This window comes from Perognathus longimembris, chromosome 11 (genome assembly GCF_023159225.1).
Source record: "Perognathus longimembris pacificus isolate PPM17 chromosome 11, ASM2315922v1, whole genome shotgun sequence".
Classification (NCBI taxonomy): Eukaryota; Metazoa; Chordata; class Mammalia; order Rodentia; family Heteromyidae; genus Perognathus; species Perognathus longimembris.
In genome coordinates this window covers 21339761-21361481 of record NC_063171.1, presented here as the reverse complement: position 1 = coordinate 21361481, position 21721 = coordinate 21339761, and the positions used below count along the sequence as shown (strand labels likewise).

General features: G+C 43.7%; 1 protein-coding gene across 1 annotated transcript; it reads left to right on the top strand.

Annotated features, from left to right (window-relative positions):
* Positions 1-12803: 12803 nt before the first annotated feature.
* On the top strand, positions 12804-14879 carry Ier5 (immediate early response 5). Its single transcript, XM_048357657.1, has one exon. The coding sequence runs from the start codon at positions 13023-13025 to the stop codon at positions 13932-13934; it is 912 nt and encodes a 303-aa protein (XP_048213614.1). The 5' UTR covers positions 12804-13022; the 3' UTR covers positions 13935-14879.
* The last annotated feature ends 6842 nt before the right edge of the window (positions 14880-21721 follow it).

Below are 21721 nucleotides of genomic sequence, written 5' to 3'. Positions count from 1 at the left end.
TGGGGCTTGAACTCAGGGCCCGAGCACTGTCCCTGGCTTCTTTTTGCTCAAGGCTAGCACTCTACCTCTTGAGCCACAGTGCCACTTCCAGATTTTTCTATATATGTGGTGCTGAGGAGTCAAACACAGGGCTTCATGTATACGAGGTGAGCACTTTACCACTAGGCCATATTCCCAGCCCCAGTATTTGGTAATCTTATAGTATAACACGAAGTATCATTTGTTTGGGGAATATTGGGAGCATTACTATTGGTTTAAAATCCCATGGAAGAGGAGCTGGGGATGTGGCTTAGCGGTAGAGTGCTTGCCTAGTGTGCATGAAGCCCTGGGTTCGATTTCTTAGCACCATCTAAAGAGAAAAAGCTGGAAGTGGTGGTGTGGCTCAAGTGGCAGAGTGCTAGCCTTGAGCAAAAAGAAGCCAGGGACAGTGCTCAGGCCCTGAGTTCAAACTCCAGGACTGGCAAAAAAAAAAAAAAATCCCATGGAAGAAAAACCCAAAGTATCTATCATAATATGATTTCACCATCATTATGGCCACCACCATTTACCTGTGTGATTGAAAACTGTCACTACTAGGTGGTAAGTAGCTCAAAATAATTTGAACTTAAAGCCTTTATATAATATGACTAACGCCTCCTTTCCAGTGGGACCATCAGTTAACCCAATAAACAAATTTCAGTGAACTGCAGACTCCCTTAGGCGCAGTTCCTTGTGGAATTTATTCACATATTTTGTTAGGCATGATGGCCAGATATGAACTCTCCTTGCCATCTATTCATTATTTACAGATCTACTCTGGTTACTTTGTCCATAACAAGTATTCCAACCTCTCTTCACTCCTTTCTAGCCCCCTAACTCCATTTCACCCCACTTGCCTCGAGCCTCACGGACAATGAGGTTTTCTGAAGTCCTTCCATAAGAAAGAAAGATGTGGACACAGAAATTTGTAGAAAAGTATGGTATATGAAAACCTCATAAGGACATGAGCTCCAACTTGAAGGAATGGTAGATGATTTGGGAGTAATCGTGAGCCTTCTGAGGTCCACCAGGAGAGCAGGGATGGGTGTGTGGAGTTGGGAACACTGAATTCTCCACTGATCCCACAGACCTCTTCTTGCACAGATGGAAGCTGAGGTGGAATGCTGGTTGCACATTTCTCCTTACAGAAGAGGTGAAAAACCCTAAACATGTCCAGACCAAACCTCATGTGTTCTAAGCAGAGAAGAAAGAACCAAAGTCAGTATTTCAGACACATATTTATAACTTTATCTTTTAATCTGAGGAGGACTTTTGAGCCAAGTATCTTCATCTGCAATTCTAGCCAATACAACTTGATTTTTGTAAAAACAGCCTCCATAAATGTTCAGGGTATTAAGTGATATAGGACTGCAGAGAATAGTCAGTAGAATTAATGTGCTAAGGAGATACTAACACTGCTTTGCTCAAGATTAACACATTCAGGACCCAACCAATTAACTGCCCTCTCTAATACCTTCCAGGCATTTTCTGTGTTCAGAATCTGGTAACTGCTTATCTATACAAACCTTAGCTCTCCTGAGCTTTCCCAACCCCAGAGCCTGAGGAACAAAGAAATGTTGACTTGGGGGTGGGGGTGGGGGAAGGCCTTAAAGCTAGAGTGACAAATCCCAGGATAAGTTATCTTGTTAGACTACAAATTGGTTACATACCAATATACACAGCCATGTATTTGCTTAGCATTGCCTCTGTCTTTTGCAGATTTGTTACCATTACTGGGTCAGAACAGAAGTTCTGCTCTCTGGGCTGCAAAGATTTGATTTTTCTGGGTGTCTGGAGTTGATCTTCCTCCCTAATTACTATCCCTCTACCATGCCAAGTCCTTGCCAAGGTAAAAGAGAATGAGGTCTCTCTGGATCTAAATATCTTAACATCTGAGTGGGCTCCAGCTGCCTATAAAGGGCAGCCTTTAAAGATGCCATAAATATTTCTGTTCCTCTCTCCTTATGTAAAAAGCCCTTCTAGAATCACCAAAATATCCCTTGTCTTCAGGAGGTTCTCTCTCCTTGAAGATGTTTTGCAGAATAGGGCAGGAAAGGATGCCACAAAGTGCCTTATACTGGCATTGTTGTATACTTCTTCATTCTTTTTTCTAGAAACCACTTCCTCTGAGTAGAATAGTTGTTTATTTTCTAAATCACGAATTCAACAAACATATGCTGAGTGTAACTCCGTGCTTATTATCTGCAGCACTAGGCACTGACTAGGATATAATGAGGAGTTGGTCTTATTAGAACATTAATGTTAATCATGTCATTTCTCTATTTTTAACCTATCTGTGAGAAGAGCATTTGCCAATTTTATAATTCCTTCCCTAGACTATTGGAAGAAAAGGACGGTGGGTCAGTATTCCAAATTCCTCTTCCACTATCCATCCCTGAGTCCATCCACTCATCTAGTCATCCATCCTGTGAACACGGGAGTGCTTCCTTTGAACCAAGTACTATGTTAAGCACTGAGGACACATAGACACAGAGATCAGCCCTCTGACCTTAGAGAATTCCCAGTCCAGGGGAACACAGTCATATGATTAGACCGCAAAGCAGAGTGTAAGCATGCACACAAGACAAAGGAATCAAGTCTATCATTTTCAGCAGCTGAGGCTGATGGTGAGTTAATTCATGGATCAGACCTTTCTTGAGGGCTGTTTTAATTCCCCTTGAGTATAATTTGAAGGAAATTTTAAAACAACAGAAATTCAAAATCCAATATAATATGTATAATCTTTTATTCCTTTGGGAACATATTTTGTTCCTTGTATTTCTGTATCTTCCTTTTTTTTTTTTTTTCAGGCTCCTGACCTTCTCAAAGGTGAGCTGCTAGCCTACTCCCTTTGTTTAGCTAGTTGAGTGCTTTCCCTTCCCATCCACAAACAAGCAACATTTCAGGACCCCAGAGAGCCTGGGCTGGCAGAACACACTGACACATGGGAGTGTGAGAGGGAGAGGCAGTCTTTCAGAGAAAAGAGCTTTCCTTTCCCTCCTCCCTCCCTCCCTTCATTCATTTTCTTTCCTTCCTTCCTTCCTTCCTTCCTTCCTTCCTTCCTTCCTTCCTTCCTTCCTTCCTTCCTCCCTCCCTCCCTCCCTCCCTCCCTCCCTCCCTCCCTCCCTTCCCTTCTTTTCTTTCTTGGAGGTATGGAGAGGAGGAAAACAGAACAAGGACAAGCCAGAAAATGCAGAAGACAAAGCAACATCTGTCCTAATCACTCGTCAAGACCTGATTCTGAGCAATTTCTGCCATGGGAATCAGGTTTATGACAGGCCTGGCTGTGACAGTACTCCCAAATATGGGGACAAGGTGGAGCAGGATTGTAGGAATACCATAAGACCTGGCTCATTCACAGGGCCAGCCAGGTTTCTCTTGGAAATGATGAAGGAGGCTGGAAGGGGATGGGGAGGGGGATGGACCCCTCCCAGCATCCATCAGGTGTTGCTTTTGAAAATTATTATTTTGGAGCACAAGCTGCTTCCTGTCTTTAAAACCTATTATCTATTTCCCTTCCAGGTGGAGCCTCGGCTGCCTGCTAATTTAATCCCCTGGGTTTCCCCTCTGCCTTCAGGATCTCACAGACATTCAGGCTTCATAAAGAGGGCACCTTTGTATCTTCCTCCCCTGAAGGCCCCCATCTACCCTGGCAGCAGAGGAGATGCTATTTTGGGAAACAGCAGCTGAGTAGGGAGGGTTGTTAATTGTTTGTCAAACCCTTCTAGTCTAGTCAGATCTCATGGAAAAGAAAAGAGCCAAGCCACAGCCTTTCCTTCATTCTATTTTACTGTCTCATATGTGAGAGGGAACAAGGAGAAGGGCTCCTTTACCTTCTCAGGCATATAGGTGTGTGCGCACACACACACACACACACACAGAGAGCTTTTTTCTTTTTAATAACAAATTTAATTCTTTTCCACAACTAGAAACACATAAAACAAACATAACATTGGGCCAGGCATCAATCAAGATAGCTAAAAGACCCCACATAAAACTCAAAAAACAAAACAAGCAAAAGTAACCACAAGAATGCCCCATGATAAGTAAGAAGAGACACCAAGGGCTCAGCCTTACACTGTGACAAAAGTATTTATTCAAACCACCACTGCCAGACTAAGCGGACCCAAGACTCCACCCACCATTCCCCCACACTGACACGCTGGACAACAACCCCACCCAGGCACACTGACTCAACATTCATGGTGACATAGACTCCATCACGACTCGGAGAAACTCGAAAGCAAACAGAAAGTGACCCAGACTGAGGAAAAGCTCCTCGGGACTGTGACCTCAGAGGCCCCTTTTAACTTTGAAACTTTCTAAGCATTTGGTCAGCTTGCAATGGAAGTCAGGTGGGGTGGGGTGGGGTGGGGTGGGGAGGAGGCTGGAGACTTCCAAAATCTTACCTTTCTTAGAAGGGCAATGACACCAATAACAAACGGTTATTTCATTCTTTCTTGCCAATTCTCTTATGGAAGGACTTCAGGTCCTATTTTTTTTCTTCTTTTTTAAGTCCTGGGTACTAACCAATGGCCCTATTGGAGTTCCTACTTTTTCTGCCTTCCTTTTTCCTTTCTTTTCATTCTTTCTTCTTTTTTGTCTTAGAGTCTCAATATGTAGCCCATTTAGGCTCCAACCCCTGATCCTCCTGCCACAGCCTCCTTAGCACTAGAATTACAGGAATGAACCACTATCCCCAGCTTCAACTTGACATTTAAAAGACAACTTTTAAAACAAATAAATAATATTTTTAGATATATTCTGGGAACATCAGAGGAATTTCTTTTCCTTCTGGTGAATAGAGGAGTGGGACTTAGAGAACCTCATAAGTGATCCTGGTAAAGGAAAGGATATGAGCACTCTGCCTGTTTCACAACCCTTTGTCCTATAAATCTGGTCTACTATTCCACATGCTTGCTGCTGGTTAGACAGTTCTGAAACTTCCTTTTGCACTGGGGAGGGGGAGTGTCTGTATAAGTAATTACTCATTCTACTTAGTCAAAGTGTATATGAGATGGGTTAAGGACTTTGAAGGTTTTTGTTTTTTTTTTAGCTGAATGAACATTCATTAGAATTGAAATCAGCTAGCCAGGGGCTGGTGGTTCACATCTGAAATCCTAGCTATTCAGGAGGCTGAGACCCGAGGATCACGGTTCAAAGCCAGCCCAAGCAGGAAAGTCCCTGAGATTCTTAGCTCCAATGAACCACCAAGTGGCGCTGTGGCTCAAAGTGGTAGAGTGCTAGCCTTGAGGGGAAAAAGTTCAAGGACAGCACCCAGGCCCTGAGTTTAAGCCCCATCACTGACAAAACAAAAAAAAACAGAATGATCAGCTGTATTGATCTAAAATGGACTTGACCCATGTTCTATAGCCACAGCCATTTGAATAGGAGAGATGAGAGGAGCCAGACTTTCCTATGGAAGAAAAGATGTATCAGTTGTCCATACATGAAGTGTCTTCACCAGGGGTCCCTGGGATAGGAGCTACCCCCTACCCAGTAGGCTATCACTAACCCACAATCAATGTATAATAGAAGAGTAGGCAAGCCACTACTTTTTCAGTAATAAAATCACATATTTATAAATAGTATGGCAGAAGAAACAACCCACTGATCTAAAATCAACAAGCTTTATAGGAAAATGATACACAGTCATTAATGATTATGATGAAATAAGATAAGTTATTCAAGGTGATAGTTTGCATAATATATTAATAGAATTATTTAGATGATAGCATACTGTTTTATTCTCTACTTGCCTGTGTTTCAGTGGTTTCGTTTCAAATTTGAAATTACTTTATTGAGTAGATATTCAATAGTTATTCATTGACATACACATAGCAATATTCAAGGTGGTGAGTATAGGAGAGGCAGGCATAACAAATAAAGGCAAAGTCACAATTGCCAGCACTTTTTAATGAAGTAAATAAACCCATACAAAGTTCAATGAATAATATATGTGAATAAATAAAATGCAAAGTAGAGATATAACGGTTATCACAAGATAATAAGCAGCATTATAGTTTTAGATATCAATTGACTATTAGGTTATGAGAGTGGGGAGGAAGAGAGAGAGGGAAAGGGCACGAGAGTGCAAGTGAATGCTAAACACCAGTGGGCATCAAAAGCTTTCTGGAAGAAATAAGGTACAGAATTAGGGCAGGAGGCCAAAAGGTATTTTGTTGAATAAATAAGAGATGATCTCTCTCTCTCTCTCTCTCTCTCTCTCTCTCTCTCTCTCTCTCTCTCGTGTGTGTGTGTGTGTGTGTGTGTGGTGTACTGAGTCTCTTGTATGCTAGGGAATGGCTCTAAGATTAAGCAACACTCTGAGCCCTAAGAGATAAACTGTTTTTGAGCAGAGGAAATACTGGGGTTTGAACTCAATTCAGGCCTTGCATTGCTAGGCAAGTGCTTGACTTCTGAGCCATGACTTCATTCCTTTTTGTGATGGTTATTTTTTTAAGTAAGATTTTACTTCCTGCCTGGGTGTAAACTCGGGCCATGATCCATCTAATTTAGGGTTCCTGACACAGATAGGATAACAGGTGAGCACCATTGTACTCAGTTCTTACAAATGGTCTCATGAACTTTTCTGCCCAGACTGGCAGTTCAGGCTGGCAGAGAAATAGCTAGAATTACAGGTGTAAGGCATAGGTACCTGGCTCTAAGTGATATACTTTTCATTAGATCTGCCTAGGGCATTTATGTTCATCAGAGTAGTAGAAATATTGGAAAAGTTTGCCTGCATTCAGAGAATCTGAATTTTACATCTGATCCCGAAACAATAGGCTAGATCACTTGTTCTTACTGTTAGTATAGTGTAATCACGACAGAGGTAGTGGGGCTTGTACTCAAGATCTCCTGCTCTCACTGAGCTTTTTTGCTTGTGGGTGAAGTCTACCACTTGAGCCAGGCCTCTATTTCTGGCTTTTTGCTGCTTATTTGGAAATAAGCATCTGGAGGACTTTTCTGCCTGGGTTGGCTGTGAACCTCACTTCTTAGAGCTCAGCTTCCTGAGTATCTGGGATTAAGCTAGGCATGCACCCTTGGCACCTGGTAATTTATGGAGTTATAAAAATCCCCAATCTTGTCTCTCATCTCAGAGACTCTGATTTAAGTCATCTAGTAAGGCCTGGGTGTCTGGATGTTTAAAAGCTCCCTAGATGATAGTTATGTGCAGGACTAGTGGTTGAGGACTACTGGTTTGGCCCAACTCGCCAATTTTACAAGGAAAAGATCTCACAATTTGTCTAGAGAACTGCCAGGCACCCAGCTGAGCTCCAGTTTTGTTCATGGCTCCTGGCAGTTCATCTTTGACAATATATTGTGTACTACTCTGGAGACTAGGCCAGAAAATTGGATTTTTTCCATAAAGGTCATAAGAAGCCACTAAAGTTTTTTTGTGGGCAAGAAAATGGCACCTTAAAAATAAAATGGTTCTGGGGTCGGGAATGTGGCTTAGTGGTAGAATGCTTGCCTAGCATGCATGAAACCCTGAGTTTGATTCCTTAGTACCACATAAACAGAAAAGGCTGGAAGTAGCGCTGTGGCTCAAGTGGTAGAGCATTAGCCTTGAGCATAGAGAGGCTCAGGGACAGTGCCCAGGCCCTGAGTTCAAGCCCCAGGAACAGCAAAAAAATAAATAAATAAATAAAATGGTCCTGCAACTTCCAAATGAACATTAGAAAATAGGCTCACCCTAAGAAACCCCCAGAATGATGTTATCCAAGGGAGTGTGCTCTTTGAAATGTATTTGTATGTTGGTATTTTGAATTAAAATATGATAGTCTGATGCTTTTCTCACCATTGTATTCAGATAAGTAGAATTATGCTTCTGTAGCTCTGTGGCTTCTCAGTTCTAGAAAGAACTTTCAGGCTTGGAGTGTGGCTCAATAGTAGAGCAACTGCCTACCAGTGCAAGGCCCGGGTTCAAACCTAATACTTCAAATATGGAAACCAACAAATAGGATGAAAGGACTTTCTTTTGGCCAATTATACGTTTTTACACTTTTCTTTAATTTTTCTCTTGGACTTTATTACTGGTTTGTGTTTCACTTCCTTTGTCTTTCTTTTCTGTCTTCTCTAACCAAAGATGTTATTTCTTACTTGTTACCAAAGATGTTACACTATGTTTTTACTTATTTGTATATAAGAGTTTCCCATCCCCCCTCCTTTTTATTTTTTCTTTCTTTTTTTTTTTTTTTTTTTTTGGTAAGTCTTGGGGCTTGAACTTAGGGCTGGAGCACTGTCCTTGAGCATTTTTGCTCAAGGCTAGCATTCTACCGCTTTGAGCCTCAGTGTCACTTGTGGTTTTCTGGAGGTTAATTGGAGATAAGAATCTCATGGACTTTCCTGCCTGGGCCGATTTCCAACCACAATCCTCAGATCTCGGTCTCCTGGGTAGCTAGGATTACAGGCGTGAGCCACCATTGCCCAGCCCCTTTTTGTCCTGAAGGCAGTGTTATCCAATTGAACTAAGAGCTGGGCACAACTAAGAGCTGGGCACCAATGGCTCATAGCCATAATCCTAGCTATTCAGAAGGCTCAGGTCTGGAGGATTGAGTTTTGAAGCTAGCCTAGAGAGAAAAGTCCTTGAGACTCTTATCTCCAGTTAATCACCAAAAAGCTGGACTAAAGATGTTGTTCAAGCTGCAAGCAAGCGAGCTTGAGGCCCTGAGTGCAAATCCTGTTGGGGGGGGGGAGGCAAACAATATTTTAAAAATTGGCTAATTACTTTCAGTAATATATTTTATTTAATGCAATACGTCTAAAGTTCCATTTCAACATGTAACCTTTATAAAATTATTAATGAGATACTTTACATTTTCTTTTTTCATTTTTGTTTTTTACCCCCGCCAATCCTGTCCCTGGCTTCTTTTCACTCAAGGCTAACACTCTACCACTTGAGCCACAGCACCACCTCCAGCTTTTTCTGCTTATGTGGTGCTGAGGAATCAAACCCAGGGCTTCATGCATGCAAGGCAAGCACTCTACCACTAAGCCACGTTCCCAGCTCCTACATTTTCTTTTTGGTAGTAACTCTTTGAAACTTGCTGTGCACCCAGACATAATGATAGAGCCATGTAAACCCAGCTTTCAGGAGGCTAAGGCAGAGATTTTGAGTTTGGGGTCAGCTAAACTACACAGCAAGACTGTCTCAAAAAAAGAGAGAATTCTAATAGATATTTTATACTTAGGGCACTTATCAGTTGTGATGCTAGGTTTTCAAGCTTCAAAAACGTAACACAACTGAGTTTCAGGAAAAATAATGGTTCTGTTTTTATGCTTAAATTTAAATTAACTAAAGTTAAAATTTCTGTTGCTTTGGTTGTCCTAGTCACATTTCATGTGCTTAGTAATCACATGTGGCTAGTGGCTACCATATTGAAGAGGTCAGGGTTATACACAGTGGTGTTTTCTCATTTTGGATTTAGGAGTATGCTAGGCTCATTTTAATGAGTTTGCTCAACTTTCTAAGGAATTTTTTTCCTTGAGAATCTTAAGAAAAAAGGCAATCATTAAAACAATGTAAGTTTCTCTGAACAAAGATACAAAATTTAGGACAAGAAAGAGAGTAATGGTCTTCTAAGTAAGGGAAATGAGGAAGAGGGCAAAAGGTTTTGGTGCCAACCTCTAGTCAGAAGCTATTTGAACACAAAAAATTCTGTAGAAGTCAAGCATCCAGGAGGAAAAAGATGCAAAGTATTATATGGTAATAAGAGGAAGCAAAGAAATGGATCAAAAAGTGCTTTTGAGGGGCTGGGGATATGGCCTAGTGGCAAGAGTGCCTGCCTCATATACATGAGGCCCTGGGTTCGATTCCCCAGCACCACATATACAGAAAATGGCCAGAAGTGGCGCTGTGGCTCAAGTGGCAGAGTGCTAGCCTTGAGCAAAAAGAAGCCAGGGACAGTGCTCAGGCCCTGAGTCCAAGCCCCAGGACTGACCAAAAAAAAAAAAGTGCTTTTGACTAGGCACTGGTGCCTCATGCCTGAAATCCTAGCTACTCAGGAAGCTGAGATCTGAGGATCACAGTTCGAAGCCAGCCTGAGCAGGAAAGTCTATGACTCTTATCTCCAATAAACTACTCAGAAAAGGCCAGAAGTGGTGGTGTGGCTCAAGTAGTAGAGTGCTAATCTTGAGCACAAAGAGGCTCAGTGACAGTGCTCAGGCACTGAGTTCAAGACCCAGGACCAGCAAAAAAAAAATGTGCCTTTGTCAAAGTCAAATGTTTTGATAGCTAGATTATCTAGTTATTGTGGAAATATCACATTATAGGGAGATTTGAAATAAATTAAAGATTAGATAATGAATCCAGTTATTAATGCTATAAACTACACTTACGTAAACTGTAATTACGGAGTAGGGGAGAAAAGACATTCATTAGGTGATTGTTCAGATAAATAAATGTAAGAAAGAGATGCTTTATTATGGAAATGGTGAGGTATTGTTCCTGAAACATAACAAAGAATATACCTAATTCAATTTAATAACATGAAATATTTAATTCTCATCTGAGAGTTAAAGTAGACCAAAATTTTATATAGGTAATAGTTTCGAAATGAAATTAAATAAGCTGTAGATTTCAAAAAAAATAACAACATGTAAGTACATTTGGCTGGGTGTCAGTGGCTCATATTTATAATCTTACTAACCTGGAGGCTGAGATCTGATTATCTCAAAGCCATCTAGGGCAGACAAATCTGAGACACTCTTATCTCCATTTAACCAGCAACCCCCAGAAGTGGATGTATGGTTCAAGTGGTACTAGCCTTGAACAAAAAAAACAGGTAAGTGCACAAGACCCCTGGTTTAAGCCCCACTAGCATCCCAGACACACACACACACACACACACACACACACACACACACACACACTGTATTAGTCAATATCCCATGTGGGTAGTAAGTGGGGACATCCCAATTATCACTGGAGGTTTTTATCTCTTGTTTCGTTTCACTTTTATCTCTACCTAGTTCAGGCCTTCATGACATGACCCTTTGCCTAACTGCTCACAAGAATTTTTCAATTAGGGGATCTCTGTGAATCAACTTCTCTAGAATCTATTTTGTGGTTTTCTTGGTAGGTCTTGGTAGCCCAGTGTCTTCATTGAAGCAACCGTGACCCTCTTCATGGAACCCCAGCTTCAGTTTCTAAGCTCTCCTACTAAACTTTTGGTATGTGTCCAGAATATCTACCAGATGAGATGTTCCTGCACCAGATTCTGCTTTTTTTTGTATTTTTTAAGCTACATGTTAGTTGTACAGGGGAGGAGGGGTGCATTGTGACATTTCCATATATGCATAGAAAATAAATGCCAATCAAACTCACCTCTTCTACTAACTCTTATTTATCCCACCTCTTTTCTTTTTAAAATGAGTTCCACAAGTTTCATTTCTCTATTTTCCTCCATGGAAATAAACTAACCACATTCATTCTCATTCATCTTTTTCTGTTAGTCCTACCCACCCACTCCTGATGGTACCAGCCCCCTACATCCTGCCAACTATTTTTGGCAGTAAAATCCCATTTAATGTTCTGATCATTTTGCTTATGTATATATTAATTTTACCAAGAGGTTTCATCATGGCACTTCAGATATGCAAATATATTTCCACTATATTATACCATATATTATATTATACATTATATTCTCCATTGTTTACTTTCCATGTCTCCAGACCCCTTCTATCAAAAGCTTTGTGATTCTTTGTGCCTCTTCATATGTAGTTACAAAGTACTTACTCACACCAGGCATTGGTGGCCCATGCTTGTAATCATAGCTATTCAGGAGGCTGAAATCTGAGAATCATGGTTCAAAGGCAGCCCAGATAGGAAAGTCTGTCAGACTTTTATCACCAATTAACTAGCAGAAACCAGAGATGGTGCTGTGGTTCAAAGTGGTAGCGCTAGCTTTGAGCAAAAGAGCCCAGGTTTTGAGTTCAAGCCCCGCAGCGTGCTCGCTCGTTCTCTCCCTCCCTCTCTCCTCGGTCCTCTCTCTTTCACACACACACACACACAAACTTATTCACCCTCTAGATTTCTTTTTCTTGCTGTGTTGCTCAGAACTTGTGGGATTCTACCTCAGGGATTTTCAATACCTTCCTCAAATGCATTCTTTGTTCAAACCTTCTCTGTCCTCTAGCACCAAGTTCATGTGTGTGCCAATGTACTCTAATAACTATACATTGATTATTTACTAGGTGCTAGGTGCTGCATATTACCTTGTTTTTCTTAAGAGAAACTCTTAAGACACAGGCACTATTATTAAAACCAAGGCAAAGAGAGATGAAATCTTTACAAAGGGCACAGAGCAAGAACTGGAGTTGGGATCTGAATCCTGGAAACCTGTGTGTTTAAACATTACGGTGTGGGGGGGGGGGGGAGATAGGGAAGTAAAATTGGCCCAGAAAGGATCAGGACTTTATTGTGGAGCACAGTTCACCAAAGTACACTGAAAAGTGGAACGGTTCCGTTTACTTGGGTTCTAGTAAGCCAGCGCACGAGCCAGAACCCTTAACTACAAACAGCACCGCCAGCACCGCTCCCTAGCCCCGCTAGAATCAAGCCCCACCAGCATTAATCGGTGGCGCTTGTCTTCGACCCCTTTAAGAACTTGCTCCGCGGGACTAACGTTCGAACGAGCCCTGAAGCCCCTCCCTCTGCCTCTGATTGGCCGCACGCGGCACGCGAAGGCGTTCCGGCTCGCCCCGAACGGTTGGCGGCGTGCCGTGATTGGCGTTCGAGAAACTTATATAAGGCGCAGGTTGGTGCGGCAGACCCCAGTATAGCGACGGGACGTGGAAGGAAGCTGTTGTCTTTGGCGAGGTGGCTGGAGCGGCGCGACGCTCGCGGCACGGAGTCGTTTCTCTCCGGAGCGCTCGGCTGTCGAGGGTGCGCCCCCCGGGCTGGCTTGTCTGCGCCAGTCGCCCTCCTCGTCGCTACAGGACCCGAGGCTGGGGTGGGTCCAGTCACCTCGACGCTAGCCCTGGGAAGAGTCAGGATGGAGTTCAAGCTGGAGGCTCACCGCATCGTCAGCATCTCCCTGGGCAAGATCTACAACTCTCGGGTCCAGCGGGGCGGCATCAAGCTGCACAAGAACCTTCTGGTCTCGCTGGTGCTGCGCAGCGCCCGCCAGGTCTACCTGAGCGATCCTTGCCCCGGCCTCTACCTCGCCGGCCCCGCAGGGACTCCGTTGGCACCGCCGCCGCAGCCCGGGGAGCCGGCGTCCGGGCCACCCGCGGGCTGGGGAGAGCCGCCTCCCCCGGCGGCCCACGCCGCATGGCCGGAGCCAGAGCAGCCCCAGTGCCCCGAGACCTCCCGCGCGCCCCGGACGGGGAGGGCGGAGGACGCAGCCGAAGCTGCCCGGAGCCGCGAGGAAGAAGCGAGCGTGGCGGCGGCAGACGGATTCTTGGCTGCGCCGCCCTGCGAGGAGCCTCGGGCCGCACGCCGCCCCTGCGGCTGCCCCCCGGCCGGGGACGACCCGCCTGGCGCGCTGGCCGCGTCCCTCGGAGCTGACTGCCGCTGCGCGCCTCGGCCCGCCGAGGACGAAGCCCCTGCGCCGCCCGCCGTGGGCCCCAGGAAGCGCGGCGCGGCGGGGGTGGGCGGCGGCCACGCGGGCTGCCCGGCGCCCGGCGCGACCCCACAGAAGAAGCCGCGTCGGAACTCAGAGGAGCAGCCCGGCGGCGGCGAAGAGGCCGGCGAGGAGGAGATGGAGACCGGCAACGTGGCTAACCTCATCAGCATCTTCGGTTCCAGTTTCTCTGGACTCTTACGGAAAAGCCCCGGGGGCGGACGGGAGGAGGAAGAGGCCAGGGAGGGCGGTCCGGAAACCGCCGAGCCCGGGCAGATCTGCTGCGATAAGCCGGTGCTGAGAGACATGAACCCCTGGAGCACAGCCATCGTGGCCTTCTGAGCCCTGGGTCCCGGGCGGCGGGCGGAGGTTGAGCAGCGGGCGTTCCCGAAGTGAGGGCCGGGCCTCTCCCGGCGACGAGGACGCCCGGAGACCGCAGGCGCCGAGCGCGCCGGGAAGACTGGTGGCTGCGGGGCAGCACCCTGACCCCGGCTTTGGCAGCCCTGCTGTGTCGAGCCTCGAGGCTCATCTAGAGACCTGGAGTCGGAGGCTTATCTTAGGAAGAGGACGATCGTTAACCCTTGTGTATGTGTGTGTCTGTAAGTTGGTCTTGTTGAATTTAGACTTTTTTTTTGTTTCCGCTTGGAACGCACCACCTCTTCCCTGGGGCTTAAGACTTTGGGAACTGACAGGGACTTTCCTCTGCCCTCCGCACTGATGAGGAAGCGGCTGACGGCGGGGGCGCGGGATTTCCCCGGCTGATCTCGGGGAGGGAGGGGACTTTTACACACCTTTGTCGAGAGAGCTGCCCCTGTGCCAGGAGGGGCCTCCTCCCAGGATTTCCTGCGACTGCAGTGGGGACCACGCATTCCTTCTGTCCTCTCCATCCTCACACAGAAGAAACGCTTTAAACCCTGTGATTACTCTGGGGAAAGGGGAATATTAAGGGACCTTCATCTCCCCACGCGGGGGGGAAAAGCTTGATAAACTTCACAGAAGAGTTCAAGCTTGGAAATACGGAGTTTATAGAGAAAAGATATATTTTTAAAAGCTCTAACTCAGAACTACACAGTGCTTTTAAAAAAGTGTTTAATGAAACAAAGTTTACAGACAAGCCCTATGTGGAAAGACCTTATGGTTTTGTAGATATGGTGACTCCAGTCTTTGTTGTATAAAGGTTGGGGGAGCTGATGAGGTTTTTGTACAGTATTTTCTCCTTCCTTGTATTGATTTTTGTATAAAAATGTAACTTTACGTGTCTAACACGTATTAAATATTTTGAAGCAACTTCATTGCCTCCTTGTCTGTAATCACCTGCCTGGGTTTCCAGCAAAGTGGGAGGAGGGAAGCTAAGGTCTAGGCTAGAAAATTAAAGGTGTGGTTGTTGATATCAGGCATTCACAGACCAAGGACATTGTTCACTGACTTCACTAAGTATCAGGAGAGACACATTTAATGTTTTACCTCACCATACCATAAGACTGCTATTAGATACTAATATCAGTGACCAGCAGTTTCTTGAAACTGGTACTACTACAACTGCCTTTTATATAGTCAGTTTAGACCAATTTTCTCCAGCGTCCAATCTGATGGTGTCTAACAATAAGCACCAATAATTAACATTGGTAAGCATTAACTCTTGAAACTCATCCACAAAATGTCTTTAACTAAAACTAGTCTGTTTAGCTATATATCATGTAGATTAATCTACAGCTTTGAACTGGGGGGAAAAAAGTGCTTACTTTAGATGCCTGTTAGAACTAGAATATAAGTAAAGCTGATTAGACTTGTCCAAATGGTCAGGTCCACCTCTACATTCCACTAGGTGTCAGGATTGAAATTTTTTATTTTTCTTTACTAGTATAGCTGTAGAAAGTAGGTGTATATGTGAGAGTGAAATTCCTGTGTCAAACCAGTTGAGGAGAGCTAGGTTAATTTTCATTTAGCAAAACTTCCAGAGCTGACATCTGTGTTTTGGTTCTGATAAACACATGACAGCTATATCATCTTGCTAAAATTATTGTTCTTAATTAAGGGAGGTTTTCTGGTTTTGTCTAAAGCAAAATGCTCAGTATTTGAAAGATATTCAGTAATCCGTATTTCAGGAGCAAACCAATTAGAGTGTTGTTTTAAAATACAGCTGCCATTACTTTAAAAGATGGTTCCAGTTTATGAGTGCTAAAGTGTTTTAAGAGGTTGGAGAAGTTGACAAAACAGACAAAGCTTTAAGTAAAGGCTATGACCTTTAAGTAAAAAATGATGCCTGGCTTTACCTACAGTTACAATTACATGAGCCCTCATAGGAGAGTGAGCCATTGCCTTAGTATTTCTTCATATCTGTTAGTGAACTATTAACACTATAATACATATATAACAATGTACATATTATTCAGTTAGGCAATTTCCTACGTTGTTTTGCTTTTCATTAAAAGAGGAGCTACTTTAGGTCTGTCATAATTACCAAAGATCCGTTGAGGGCTGACTGCTTAAACTAAAAGTGCCCAGGGCTTAATTTTGGGGACAAATTTCCTGATGCTAGATAACAATTATGCTGGAGCAGCTATTAATGCATTTTTTAAATGTTAGAAAGGTGATAACATTTGGCATGTTAAACAGCTGTATATTTTGGATGAGACTAAAGTTCCTGTTGATCTTTTCATTTCCCATGAAGATGAACCAAGGGACCATGTATCTGCTTAATATAGAAAATACAAATTGACATATTTGCTAAGGGGGAAATCTGTGTAGGAAACTTAAAAAAAAATCTTCCTTATTTTTTGGTTACAGAATTGTTGGGAGAATTGTATAGTGTAAAGGTTTGAATATGAGCTCTGGAGCCAGGCTGCCTGGATTCTTTTATCTTAGCTCTGCTACTTAGCTCTAGGACCTTGGACAAGTTATTTCATCTCTCTGCTTCCATTTTTTTTTTCAAATACGAAATTGGGGTAATTGTACCTACCTCATAGAGTTGTGAAAATTAATGAGTTAATGGTCTTAGAAAACTACCTCATAACTGAAGGGTGTGGTGATATGTTCCTATAAAGTAATCTCAGCACTCAGGAGGCCAAGGCAGGAGGATCTAGAGTTCCAGGCTAGCCTGGACTACATAGTGGGACTTTAAAAACAAAACAAAATTAAATACTTCATACATGGTAAGTGCTTAATAGTTTGTATTAATCTAGAAGCAAATTAGTTATATAAATCAGATATTCTCTGGTCAAAGAATGGTACATGCTTGTAAGAAAGGAGGCCGAACAAATCTTTATCTGTGAGTTCACACTGGGTTCTTTTATCCTTTTGTCTCTGGATGCTTAGCCATCATAGAGCTTTGTTCTATCAACATAGTTTTGTTGCTATGTATGTCTCACACCAAACTGTGACTTTCCTGGCTTGTATCAAACAACTCTATTTTCAGGAAGGAGTAGCGGGAGTGAAAAATCACAAGGAGCAAAGTTCTTGTTGACATACAAATGCTCTCTGTGATGAGTAAAGAAAAAAAAAATAGTTCACAGGGTTATTTTTAGCCTGAATTTCTTGGCACAGAATGCTACTTAAGCCATGCCCATTGATAGACCCTGGACAAGAGGCTTCCTGATGCCAAGACAGGGTTATCACATAGCTAAATCCAATGCAGTATGACTAGGAACAAAGCTAGAATTTTAATATCTAACCATTTCTTATCACTTTGGGAAACCAGACCATAGCTGTGGTCTGGAAATTTTTTTTTTCCAGTGCTGATAATTGAACTCAGGACCCTAGGCCACAGTAGCGAGGCAAATGCTCTACTACTGAGTTTCACCTCTAAGCACTCCTCCCCCAGTTTGTTTTCTTTCTTGTTCTGAGTGCTATATAAAGGCCAAGTATTTGAATTGCTTTTTAACAAGCTCTCTAAGATTATAATAGGGAATTACGATTTTTAATAGACTGCTCCTCAAACATTGCTTTATTTTTTATTTTTAACTAATCCTGGGGCTTGGACTCAGGACCTGAGCACTGTCCCTGGCTTCTTTTGCTCAAGGCTAGCCTAGCACTCTGCCACTTGAGCCACAGTACCACTTCTGGCCGTTTCCTGTATATGTGGTGCTGGGGAATTGAACCCAGGGCCTCATGTATATGAGCCAAGCACTCTTGCCACTAGGCCATATCCCCAGCCCCTATTTTTAAAATTTTTTTGGCATTGGTACTGGGGTTTGAACTTAGGGCTTGTGTACTGTTTATTTGCTTTTTCTGCTCAAGGCTGGTGTTCTGCCAGTTGAGCCACACCTCCACTTCTGGCTTTTTAAGAGTTAATGAGAAATAAAAAGAGTTAATGAGATAAGAGTCTCACAGATTTTTCTGCCTAGGCTGGCTATAAATTGAGATCCTCAAATCTTAGCCTCCCTCCTAAATAGCTAGAATTACAGGTATGAGCCACCAGCACCCAGCTTAGTTTAATATGTTTATTGTCCTCCCTTTCAGAAACCATCAACTTCATTTGGGAAAAGAGCTAATGATGGAAGAAACTGGACTGCCACTCCAAAGTGTCCAGATTTTCTTTGTAGCATCTAATAACTTTTCCATTCCTCCCATTTATCAATGCTTAGGTTTGGGAATGAGAAGTGGGTGGGAATACTCAGCATAAAGATGTGTTTCATATTGGAACTGACATTAATGATGGCAGAAATATTCTGTTTTTATCATTGGGTTGGTTTGAGTCTCTTCAACTTAGTAGGCATGACTGCCTTGCTAGAGACAGTGATGAGGTCTATAGACAAACTGTGACATGGAGTTTAACAGGCATTTATTTCTTTATACTTTTTTTTTTAACAAAGAAGAGTTAGTTCAGTTCATTGCATAAGCAAAGAATTTCTGATCTTTTGCCCTAAATATTTTATTCCTGTCCTGTTTGTGAATTTTTTATTCTCCTTGGCTCCCTTTTATCCCAGCAGTTCTTGAAAGAAGATGGGAATGAAAAGAAAAGCTGAGCCAACCTCCAGTGACTATAAAAGAAGCGTAACCATGAAGCACAGTGTTCCAGGGGAGAGTGAGGTCGCCTTCCCAGGATTCCTGGCACTCCTTCCAGTAATGAGCAGTTTGTCTTTCAACCTTTGAACCATTGTTCACATTTAAAATTCTACTCTGTGGAAAGCCTCAAGAGGAAAAACCATGGCAGAAGTAGCATTGGTGTTAGGAATCAGAGATTCTAACTCATGCCCTTGGAGTATGCAGTGACAATTCTTCAGGGTACATAGAGAACACACATCTAGTTAAATGTCTCCTTTTCTTATCCAAACGGTTTTCCTAATGTGGGCTAGTACTATTTCCCTTCCCCCAGTGGGAATGAGGGTTTTAAAAATAAAGTCCCACTCTAGCTATTGCCCTCTCCCAGAAGAATATAGCCCAAAGCATCTCAGTTGGATGACATCGCGGGGTTTGTCTCAGACCTTTGGAATCCTTCAGGCAAGGAAGGGGAAACCTCCAGGGACTGCATTCCTGAAAGGGCCTCTCCCTTTCACTGCTCTGCAGACCAACAGCAGCCCAGCATGCTGTCCACTTCTGCAGAGATGAATAGTGGTCATTTTGGAAAGTGGGAAAGAAGAGCTGGTCCCAGTTTACTGAGAATCTCTCGCAGGTGATTCCAGGAATGGGTTTAGAGTAGGCCTGTGGTATATGCTGGTAAATCTACTTATTAAGAGTCTTGCATAATAAAATAGTCTGAGATCTGCTAACAAGCAGCCCGTAGGCCTGTGTGATAAGCCATATCCCCAACTTTCAGGATGAAGGTGAGAATTAGCTATTCTTTTCCCACTCATTTAGCACCAAGCCAGCCCTGGCCCCAGCTCTCAGCTTTCTCCCAATGAACTGGACCTCTGCCAAGTTTCCCCTGCCCAGTCATTTCACCAGATGCCAAGGCAAGGTTCTTCTCCATTTTTCTAGAACTAGGAATGTGCTGAATGCCGGGTGTTCCCACCTGCTTTTTCTTCTGCCCATTCACCCCCTAAGTCTTGGAACAGAGAAGCAGCTGGGAACTTGAAACCAAACCAAACCTCTCTGTTGTTCCCTCTGCAAACCTGTGTTTCCTCTTCTCAAAGCACTGATGGTTGTCTCTAGGTGTGCAACTTCCTGTGCCTGCTCTCCATGCTTGGTCACCTTCTTGAATCTAGGATGCCATCCAGTTGAGTATTTCTCTCCTAAGCTGATCTGCAGCTACTTGCCTATTTCTCCCTAGTTACATCATCCTGGCCTATCTGGCATAGATATTTTCACCAAGACTGTAGCTATTCATCTTCCATTTCTGTCTGGCTGTATCTTATAAGTCTCATCTCCCCAACTCTCTCACTGATGGTACTCATGCTCATCATTAAACTGAGGAAGAGTCTGCTCAGTGAAACACTTTAGTTGGGAATGGGACAACCCACAAAGAAAGCAAAGATTTGGATTTACTGACTGTGAGATTTGCAAAGACTCTGGTACTTAGAGATCAAGCCACAACTGGAGAGCTGGAAGTCACCCTCTCCCTGTGCCTCTTGAGACTCCCAGTCCCATCATAATAGAAGGAGTGAGAGAGGAGTCTACATACTAGCAGTAACTGAAAGCCAGCCTGGCTGGTAGCCAGATACAGGAAGAGAGAGAGAAGCCAGGGAGCCCAAATGTGGCCTCTACAACATTTGTGTAGAATGTGGTCTTTTCTGGAACTGCAGATGCCTTTTTTCTAGAACTGCAGGTGTTTCTTTTCTAAAACAATCCCAGAACTGCTAGGATAGAGATATCACAAAGGGCCTCTTTGCCTTTGTCTCCCCTCTCTCTTTGATTAATAGAGACTTTTTACAGTGAGTTGCTACTAGAAGTGGGAGAGGGGATCCCTTATTATTATTATTATTATTTTTTTTTGGCCAGTCCTGGGGCTTGGACTGAGGGCCTGAGCACTGTCCCTGGCTTCTTCTTGCTCAAGGCTAGCACTCTGCCACTTGAGCCACAGCTCCACTTCTGGCCATTTTCTGTATATGTGGTGCTGGGGAATCGAACCCAGGACCTCATTTATAGGAGGCAAGCACTCTTGCCACTAGGCCATATCCCCAGCCCCAGGGGATCCCTTATTTGGCATCAAGCAGCAGATATGACCAGCAGGAAGTGAACTCAAGGCTTTGAAGTGATGGGGGAGGGAGCGTCACCAGGAGAAACTTCTCAAGGTCTGCTATGGGTCAAGTGAATTTAGGACAGGAATGCCCCACCCACCTTCTTCTCCCAGACTTTTCTTAAGCTGTAGCTCTCTCTTCTTCAGACAATTCCCAAGTTTTATTTTTGGACTAAAAGGGTGAAAGCTCTTTGGCATCTGCATGTATCAGCTCTGCCCCCAGTTTCTAGTCTAGAGACTAGAGTGCCTTTTATTTTTATGATCATGTGAGCAATCAATAAAAGCCAACATCCCACCTCAGAAACTGAAGTTGAGGTACATGGGACACTAAGCGAGGGTTGTCATTGCTCTGTAATTTCTGCAGGTTTCTTCCCTCACTCCACTCTGTTCAAATGGCACTGCTGAGAGCAAGTTTGTACTGCTCAGAGAGGCTGGGGTATGGTGTGTGGTGTGTGGGCAATCCTGGCATGTGAGCTGGTCTAGCTGTCTGTTTCCCAACCTTTCAGTCCCCTGGGCAGGTAGCCCCTAAGTGGGCTTACTGTTCCTCAGGGTCCCTGCACGAGAAAGAAAGAAGGGGGGCAGAGTCCTACTTACCAGAAGGAAAGAATAAATGAGACTTAGGATGAGTGGTTAATCATCTTGCATGGTTAAGTGAGGACCAAAGTAAAAGCAATGTTCAAATTCATTACTCCTCTGTTTTCTAAAGACTCCTCCAACCAAAAGACTATGAACTTGAATCTGATTATGGACTTTCTATTTGAAAAGTCACTGATCTTTCTTGATTTTTATTTATAGGGGGAGCTAGTTGGAAGATAAATTCATGCAACAAAATACCTGTAGAGGGCTCAGTGCTGGGTCCCATTGAAGTATTTATTTACAAGGATACCTAGAAGGGAAAGTTCTGGTATGACTCAAGTAGTAGAGCTTAAGAGAGAGTGCTCTGGCCCTGAATTGAAGCCCCAGTGCTGGCAAAAATAAACACACATGCAAACAAACACCTAGAGGGAACTCATTT

What these genes read in the sequence shown, in the direction of transcription:
- Ier5 (XM_048357657.1), top strand. Translation starts at nt 13,023, where the DNA reads ATGGAGTTCAAGCTGGAGGCTCACCGCATCGTCAGCATCTCCCTGGGC.